The sequence below is a fragment of the Penaeus vannamei genome, chromosome 21 (genome assembly GCF_042767895.1).
Source record: "Penaeus vannamei isolate JL-2024 chromosome 21, ASM4276789v1, whole genome shotgun sequence".
Taxonomy (NCBI): domain Eukaryota; kingdom Metazoa; phylum Arthropoda; class Malacostraca; order Decapoda; family Penaeidae; genus Penaeus; species Penaeus vannamei.
Genome location: NC_091569.1, coordinates 27,158,963 through 27,166,462, shown reverse-complemented (window position 1 = coordinate 27,166,462; position 7,500 = coordinate 27,158,963). Strand labels below are relative to the sequence as shown.

At 52.5% G+C, this 7,500-nt stretch overlaps 1 protein-coding gene across 1 annotated transcript in view; it reads left to right on the top strand.

The window, feature by feature from the left end:
- The first annotated feature begins 418 nt into the window (after positions 1–418).
- The window catches only part of LOC138865553 (platelet binding protein GspB-like), a 19,551-nt gene continuing 12,469 nt past the window's right edge, over positions 419–7,500 (top strand). Inside the window, exons 1-7 of the mRNA XM_070136243.1 lie at positions 419–922; positions 1,150–1,437; positions 1,526–1,970; positions 2,214–2,460; positions 2,597–2,890; positions 3,118–3,357; positions 3,442–3,590. Coding sequence (XP_069992344.1) covers positions 419–922; positions 1,150–1,437; positions 1,526–1,970; positions 2,214–2,460; positions 2,597–2,890; positions 3,118–3,357; positions 3,442–3,590 — 2,167 coding nt within the window. The remainder of the gene's footprint in view (positions 923–1,149; positions 1,438–1,525; positions 1,971–2,213; positions 2,461–2,596; positions 2,891–3,117; positions 3,358–3,441; positions 3,591–7,500) is intronic.

Below are 7,500 nucleotides of genomic sequence, written 5' to 3'. Positions count from 1 at the left end.
GCAGTAATATAAAAATTCTTGGCGTAAAAAAAACCCTCCCACCCCCACCTTCAACCCCCCAATAATGTACTGATTGATGTCAAGCGGTAGTAATATACTTGTACTTTCGTATTTCTTGATATAAGCGAGTAGAAATCCTTTTAGAGTATATCAAAATTATATTCAAACGTGAATTTATAACCCTCCGTAAAGAAAGACGACACTGCCAAGGAAGAGAACAGTGCCTAGGAAGGCAAGTGCCAATAAAAGCAGCAGTGCCAAAGAAGCAACAATACCAAGGAATACAACAGTGCCAAGGTAGACAACAGTGCCAAAGTAGAAAAAAGTGCTAAGGAAGATAACAGTGCCAAGCTAGAAAACAGTACATGGAAGACAACAGTGCCAAGGAAGGCAACAGTGCCACGGTAGAAAACAATGCATGGAAGACGACAGTCCTAAGGAAAGCAACTATGCCAAGGAAGTCAATAGTGCCACGATAGAAAACAGTGCTATGGAAAACAACAGTGCCAAGGTAGAAAAAGGTGCCAAGGAAGACAACAGTGCCAAGGAAGTCAACAGTGCCAAGGAAGTCAACAGTGCCAAGGTAGAGAACAGTGCTATGGAATACAACAATGCCAAGATAGAAAACAGTGCTAAAGAAGAGAACAATGCCAAGGAAGACAACAGTACCAAGGAAGTCAATAGTGCCAAGGAGGACAACAGTGCCAAGGAAGATAACAATGCCAAGGAAGACAACAGTGCCAAGGAAGATAACAGTGCCAAGGAAGACAACTGTGCCAAGGTAGAAAACAGTGCCAAGGTAGAAAACTGCCAAGGAAGAGAACAGTGCCAAGGTAGAAAAAGTGCCAAAGAAGACAACAGTGCCACGGCAGAAAAAAGTGACAAGGAAGTCAACTGTGCCAAAGTAGAAAACAGTGCCAAGGTAGATAACGGCCAAGGAAGAGAACAGTGCCAAAGTAGAAAAAAGTGCCAAAGAAGACAACAGTGCCACGGTAGAAAACAGTGCCAAGGAAGAAAACAGTGCCACGGTAGAAAACAGTGCCAAGGAAGACAGTGCCAATGTAGAAAACAGTGCCAAGGAAGGCAAAAGTGCAAGGTAGAAAACAGTACCAAAGAAGACGACAGTGCCAATGAAGAAACAGTGCCAAGGTAGAAAACAGTGCCAAGGAAGACAACAGTGCCGAGGAAGACAACAGTGCCAAGGAAGGCAACAGTGCCAAGGAAGTCAACAGTACCAAGGTAGAAAACAGTGCCAAGGAAGAGAACAGTGCAAAAGTAGAAAATAGTGCCAAGGTAAAGAACAGTGCTATGGAAAACAATAATGCCAAGGTAGAAAACAGTGCTAAGGAAGAGAACAGTGCCAAGGAAGACAACAGTGCCAAGGAAGTCAATAGTGTCAAGGAAGAGAACAATGCCAAGGAAGCCAAAAGTGCCAAGGTAGAAAACAGTGCCAAGGTAGAAAACAGTGCCAAGGAAGACAACAGTACCAAGGTAGAAAACAGTGCCAAGGTAGAACTTTGCCAAGGAAGACAACATTGCCAAGGTAGAAAACAGTGCCAAGGTAGAAAAGAGTGTCAAGGTAGAAAAAAGTGCCAAAGAAGACAACAGTGCCACGGTAGAAAACAGTGCCAAGGAAGAAAACAGTGCCAAGTTAGAAAACAGTGCCAAGGAAGATAACAGTGCCAAGGAAAACAACAGTGCCAAAGTAGAAAACAGTGCCAAGGTAGAAAATAGTGCCAAGGAAGGCAACAGTGCCAAGGTAGAAAACAGTGCCAAAGAAGACGACAGTGCCAATGAAGAAAACAGTGCCAAGGAAGACAACAGTGCCAAGGAAGACATCAGTGCTAGGGAAGGCAACAGTGCCAAGGAAGACAACAGTGCCAAGGTAGAAAACAGTGCCAAGGAAGAGAAGTGTGCCAAGGAAGAGAACAGTGCCAAGGTAGAAAACAGTGCCAAGGAAGACAACAGTGGTAAGGTAGAAAACAGTGGCAAGGTAGAAAACAGTGCCAAGGAAGACAACAGTGCAAAGGTAGAAAACAGTGCCAAGGAAGAGAACGATGCCAAGGAAGAGAACAGTGCCAAGCTAGAAAACAGTGCCAATGTAGAAAACAGTGCCAATGAAGACAACAGTGCCAAGGAACACAACAGTGCCAAGGTAGAAAACAGTGCCAAGGAAGGCAACAGTGCATAGAAAGACAACAGTACCAAGGTAGAAAACAGTGCCAAGGAAGAGAACAGTGCCAAGGAAAGCAACAGTGCCAAGGAAGAAAACAGTACCAAGGTAGAAAACAGTGCCAAGGAAGATAACAGTGCCAAGGATGACAACAGTGCCAAAGAAGGAAACAGTACTAAGGATGACAACAGTGCCAAGGAAGACAATACTGCCAAGGAAGAGAACAGTGCCAAAGTAGAAAACAGTGCCAAGGTAGAAAACAGTGCCACGATAGAAATAGTGCCAAGGTAGAACAAAACGACAATAAAGGCAACAGTGCCAAGGTAGAAAACAGTGCCAAGGAAAAGAACAGTGCCAAGGAAGACAACAGTGCCAAGGTAGAAACAGTGCCAAGGTAGAAAAAAGTGCCGAAGAAGACAACAGTGCCACGGTAGAAAACAGTGCCAAGGAAGAAAACAGTGCCAAGGTAGAAAACAGTGCCAAGGAAGACAACAGTACCAAAGTACAAAACAGTGCCAAGGGAGAAAACAGTGTCATGGAAGACAATACTACCAAGGAAGAAAACAGTGCCAAGGAATACAACAGTGCCACGATAGAAAATAGTGGCAAGGTTGGAAAAAGCGCCAATAAAGGCAACAGTGCAAAGGTAGAAAACAGTGCCAAGGAAAAGAACAGTGCCAAGGAAGACAACAGTGCCAAGGTAGAAACAGTGCCAAGGTAGAAAAAAGTACCGAAGAAGACAACAGTGCCACGGTAAAAAAAACAGTGCCAAGGAAGAAAACAGTGCCAAGGTAGAAAACAGTGCCAAGGAAGACAACAGTACCAAAGTAGAAAACAGTGCCAAGGGAGAAAACAGTGTCAAGGAAGACAATACTGCCAAGGTAGAAAACAGCGCCCATAAAGGCAACAGTGCCAAGGTAGAAAAGTGCAAGGGAAGACAACAGTGCCAAGGAAGAAAACAGTGCCAAAGTAGACAACAGTGCCAAGGAAGAGAACAGTGCCAAAGTAGAAAATAGTGCCAAGGTAGAAAACAGTGCCAAGGAAGTCAGTATTGCCAAGGAAGAGAACAGTGCCAAGGAAGACAACAGTGCCAAGGAAGATAACAGTGCCAAGGAAGATAACAGTGCCAAGGAAGAGAACAGTGCCAAGGTAGAAAATAGTGCCAAGGAAGTCAACAGTGCCAAGTAAGAGAACAGTGCCAAGGGAGACATCAGTGCCAAGGAAGGCAACAGTTCCAAGGTAGAAAACAATGCCAAGGGGACCAACAGTGCCAAGGTAAAAAGCAGTGCCAAGGAAGAGAACAATGCCAAGGAAGAGAACAGTGCCAAGGAAGACAACAGTGTCAAGGAAGATAACAGTGCCAAGGAAGAGAACAGTGCCAATGTAGAAAACAGTGCCAAGGAGAGGGACAAGGCGGGTTTGCAAGGAGAGGGACAAAGGGGGTTTACGAGGAGAGGGATAAGGCGGGTTTGCAAGGAGAGGGACAAAGGGGGGTTTGCGAGGAGAGGGACAAGGCGAGGAGAGGGACAAGGGGGGTTTGCAAGGAGAGGGACAAGGCGGGTTTGCAAGGAGAGGGACAAGGGGGGTTTGCGAGGAGAGGGACAAGGGGGGTTTGCAAAGAGAGGGACAAGGGGGGTTTGCGAAGAGAGGGACAAAGGGGGATTTGCGAGGAGAGGGACAAGGCGGGTTTGCAAGGATAGGGACAAGGGGGGTTTGCCAGGAGAGGGACAAGGCGGGTTTGCAAGGAGAGGGACAAGGGGGGTTTGCGAGGAGAGGGACAAGGCGGGTTTGCAAGGAGAGGGATAAGGGGGGTTTGCGAGGAGAGGGACAAGGGGGGTTTGCAAGGAGAGGGACAAGGCGGGTTTGCGAGGAGGGGGACAAGGGGGGGTTTGCAAGGAGAGGGACAAAGGGGGTTTGTGAAGAGAGGGACAAGGGGGGTTTGCAAGGAGAGGGATAAGGGGGGTTTGCGAGGAGAGGGACAAGGGGGGTTTGCAAGGAGAGGGACTAGGGGGGTTTGCGAGGAGGGGGACAAGGGGGGTTTGCAAGGAGAGGGACAAAGGGGGTTTGCGAGGAGAGGGACAAGGGGGGTTTGCAAGGAGAGGGACAAGGGGGGTTTGCGAGGAGGGGGACAAGAGGGGTTTGCGAGGAGAGGGACAAAGGGGGTTTGTGAAGAGAGGGACAAGGGGGGTTTGCGAGGAGAGGGACAAGGCGGGTTTGCGAGGAGAGGGACAAGGGGGGTTTGCAAGGAGAGGGACAAGGAGGGTTTGCAAGGAGAGGGACAAAGGGGGGTTTGCGAGGAGAGGGACAAGGGGGGTTTGTGAAGAGAGGGACAAGGGGGGTTTGCGAGGAGAGAGACAAGGGGGTTTGCGAGGAGAGGGACAAGGGGGGTTTGCGAGGAGAGGGACAAAGGGGGGTTTGCGAGGAGAGGGACAAAGGGGGTTTGCGAGGAGAGGGACAAGGGAGGTTTACGAAGAGAGGGACAAAGGGGGATTTGCGAGGAGAGGGACAAGGGGGGTTTGCAAGGAGAGGGAAAAGGGGGGTTTGCGAGGAGAGGGAAAAGGGGGGTTTGCGAGGAGAGGGAAAAGGGGGGTTTGCGAGGAGAGGGACAAAGGGGGTTTTCGAGGAGAGGGACATGGGGGGTTTGCGAGGAGAGGGACAAGGGGGGTTTGCAAGGAGAGGGACAAGGGGGGTTTGCGAGGAGAGGGACAAAGGGGGTTTGTGAAGAGAGGGACAAGGGGGGTTTGCGTGGAGAGGGACAAGGCGGGTGTGCGAGGAGAGGGACAAGGGGGTTTTGCGAGGAGAGGGACAAAGTGGGGTTTGCGAGGAGAGGGACAAAGGGGGGGTTTGCGAGGAGAGGGACAAAGGGGGTTTGCGAGGAGAGGGACAAAGGGGGGTTTGCAAGGAGAGGGACAAGGCGGGTTTGCAAGGAGAGGGACAAGGGGGGTTTGCAAGGAGAGGGACAAGGCGGGTTTGCAAGGAGAGGGACTAAGGGGGTTTGCGAGGAGAGGGACAAAGGGGGTTTGTGAAGAGAGGGACAAGAGGGGTTTGCGAGGAGAGGGACAAGGCGGGTTTGCAAGGAGAGGGACAAAGGGGGTTTGCGAGGAGAGGGACAAGGGGGGTTTGTGAAGAGAGGGACAAGGGGGGTTTGCGAGGAGAGGGACAAGGGGGGTTTGCGAGGAGAGGGACAAAGGGGGTTTGCGAGGAGAGGGACAAAGGGGGTTTGCGAGGAGAGGGACAAAGGGGGGTTTGCGAGAAGAGGGACAAAGGGGGGTTTGCAAGGAGAGGGACAAAGGGGGTTTGCGAAGAGAGGGACAAAGGGGGTTTGCGAGGAGAGGGACAAGGGGGGTTTGCAAGGAGAGGGACAAAGGGGGGTTTGCGAGGAGAGGGACAAGGGGGTTTGCGAGGAGAGGGACAAGGCGGGTTTGCGAGGAGAGGGACAAAGGGGGGTTTGCGAGGAGAGGGACAAGGGGGTTTGCGAGGAGAGGGACAAAGGGGGATTTGCGAGGAGAGGGACAAGGCGGGTTTGCAAGGAGAGGGACAAGGGGGGTTTGCGAGGAGAGGGACAAGGCGGGTTTGCAAGGAGAGGGACAAGGGGGGTTTGCGAGGAGAGGGACAAAGGGGGGTTTGCAAAGAGAGGGACAAGGGGTGTTTGCGAGGAGAGGGACAAGGCGGGTTTGCAAGGAGAGGGACAAGGGGGGTTTGCGAGGAGAGGGACAAAGGGGGGTTTGCAAGGAGAGGGACAAGGGGTGTTTGCGAGGAGAGGGACAAAGGGGGGTTTGCGAGGAGAGGGACAAAGGGGGTTTGCGAGGAGAGGGACAAAGGGGGGTTTGCAAGGAGAGGGACAAGGCGGGTTTGCAAGGAGAGGGACAAAGGGGGATTTGCGAGGAGAGGGACAAGGCGGGTTTGCAAGGAGAGGGACAAGGGGGGTTTGCGAGAAGAGGGACAAGGCGGGTTTGCAAGGAGAGGGACAAAGGGGGATTTGCGAGGAGAGGGACAAGGCGGGTTTGCAAGGAGAGGGACAAGGGGGGTTTGCGAGGAGAGGGACAAAGGGGGGTTTGCGAGGAGAGGGACAAAGGGGGTTTGCGAGGAGAGGGACAAAGGGGGGTTTGCAAGGAGAGGGACAAGGGGGGTTTGCGAGGAGAGGGACAAGGGGGGGTTGCAAGGAGAGGGACAAGGCGGGTTTGCAAGGAGAGGGACAAAGGGGGTTTGTGAAGAGAGGGACAAGGGGGGTTTGCGAGGAGAGGGACAAGGCGGGTTTGCAAGGAGAGGGACAAGGGGGGTTTGCGAGGAGAGGGACAAGGGGGGTTTGCAAGGAGAGGGACAAGGGGGGTTTGCGAGGAGAGGGACAAGGCGGGTTTGCAAGGAGAGGGAAAAGGGGGGTTTTCGAGGAGAGGGACAAAGGGGGGTTTGCGAGGAGAAGGACAAGGGGGGTTTGTAAGGAGAGGGACAAGGGGGGTTTACGAAGAGAGGGACAAAGGAGGGATTTGCGAGGAGAGGGACAAGGGGGGTTTGCAAGGAGAGAGACAAGGCGGGTTTGCGAGGAGAGGGACAAGGGGGGTTTGCAAGGAGAGGGACAAGGGGAGTTTGCGAGGAGAGGGACAATGGGGGTTTGCAAGGAGAGGGACAAGGCGGGTTTGCGAGGAGAGAGACAAGGGGGGTTTGCGAGGAGAGGGACAAGGCGGGTTTGCAAGGAGAGGGACAAGGCGGGTTTGCAAGGAGAGGGACAAAGTGGGGTTTGCGAGGAGAGGGACAAGGGGGGTTTGTGAAGAGAGGGACAAGGGGGATTTGCGAGGAGAGGGACAAGGGGGGTTTGTGAAGAGAGGGAAAAGGGGGGTTTTCGAGGAGAGGGACAAAGGGGGGTTTGCGAGGAGAAGGACAAGGGGGGTTTGCAAGGAGAGGGACAAGGGGGGTTTACGAAGAGAGGGACAAAGGAGGGATTTGCGAGGAGAGGGACAAGGGGGGTTTGCAAGGAGAGGGACAAAGGGGGGTTTGCGAGGAGAGGGACAAGGGGGATTTGCGAGGAGAGGGACAAAGGGGGTTTGTGAAGAGAGGGACAAGGGGGTTTTGCGAGGAGAGGGACAAGGCGGGTTTGCAAGGAGAGGGACAAGGGGGGTTTGCAAGGAGAGCGACAAGGCGGGTTTGCAAGGAGAGGGACAAAGGGGGTTTGCGAAGAGAGGGACAAAGGGGGTTTGTGAAGAGAGGGACAAGGGGGGTTTGCGAGGAGAGGGACAAGGCGGGTTTGCAAGGAGAGGGACAAAGGGGGGTTTGCGAGGAGAGGGACAAAGGGGGGTTTGCGAGGAGAGGGACAAAGGGGGGTTTGCGAGGAG